The sequence below is a fragment of the Empidonax traillii genome, unplaced genomic scaffold (assembly GCF_003031625.1).
Source record: "Empidonax traillii isolate 1590-97213 ecotype Southwest subspecies unplaced genomic scaffold, ASM303162v1 scaffold1448:size107159, whole genome shotgun sequence".
Classification (NCBI taxonomy): Eukaryota; Metazoa; Chordata; class Aves; order Passeriformes; family Tyrannidae; genus Empidonax; species Empidonax traillii.
In genome coordinates this window covers 62,093-62,962 of record NW_020956641.1, presented here as the reverse complement: position 1 = coordinate 62,962, position 870 = coordinate 62,093, and the positions used below count along the sequence as shown (strand labels likewise).

At 71.8% G+C, this 870-nt stretch overlaps 1 protein-coding gene across 2 annotated transcripts in view; it reads left to right on the top strand.

Annotated features, from left to right (window-relative positions):
* Positions 1-680: 680 nt before the first annotated feature.
* UBAC1 (UBA domain containing 1) overlaps positions 681-870 on the top strand; it is a 14,091-nt gene continuing 13,901 nt past the window's right edge. The window contains exon 1 of one of the 2 annotated variants that reach the window (XM_027907379.1): positions 681-841. In XM_027907379.1, the coding sequence (XP_027763180.1) occupies positions 704-841 (138 nt within the window). In that variant the 5' untranslated portion in view covers positions 681-703. The remainder of the gene's footprint in view (positions 842-870) is intronic. The other variant, XM_027907380.1, reaches the window with a different exon arrangement.

The window sequence follows — 870 nt, the reverse complement described above, 5'->3', positions numbered from 1 at the left end:
GGCCCCCCCTGACGGCGGGCGGGGGGATGCGGGGTGGCCGCCGCCAGGCCCGCAGGTTTCCGCTGGGCTGTCCCGGTCCCCCCGGTGCCCCCGGGTGTGTCCGCGAACCCCCCCCCCCCTCCATCGCTGTCCGGGCCCCCTGAGCGCCCTCAGGGCCACGAACTACAACTCCCGGCGTGCCCCGGGGGCGGCGCGGGGGAACCCTCCGCTCACCGTCCCACAATGCACCGGGGCCGCGGCAGAGAGACAAACGGTGTTAAACGTCATTAAAACGTTATCAAACGTTACCAAGCGGTATTAGATGTTTGTTAAGGGTTTGTTAGGAGTGCGTTAAGGGTTTAGTAAGCGTCCAAAAGCTCAACTGCGCGCCCAGGTGTTGGTGGTTCTGCCCTTTCCCTTTTGGGGGCGCCCGCGGCCTCGGGACTACAACTCCCGGCATGCCCCGCGCCCCCCCGGCAGTTCCGGCTCCGGGAGCGCCGCCGTGTCCCCGGAGGGGCGGCGGGGCCCGGGCGGTGACACCGGCGGGGACAGCGGCGGGGACACCGCGCTCGGCGCCGCCCGGGGCAGAGACACCGCGCTCGGCGCCGCCCGGGGCACGGACACCGCGCTCGGGGCCGCCCGGGGCTCCTCCATGGGCGGGCGGCAGCGGGCCGCGCCGCCCCGGGCCTGGTGAGGCGGCGGGAGCGGCGGCACCGGGGGAGAGATGTTCGTGCAGGAGGAGAAGATCTTCGCGGGGAAGGTGCTGAGGGTCCATGTGTGCACCATGGAGGGCGCGGAGTGGCTGGAGGAGGTGCCCGAGGACACCACGGTGGAGAAGCTCAAGGAGCGGTGCCTGAAGCACGTAAGGAGTGGGGGGACACGGGGGGACAG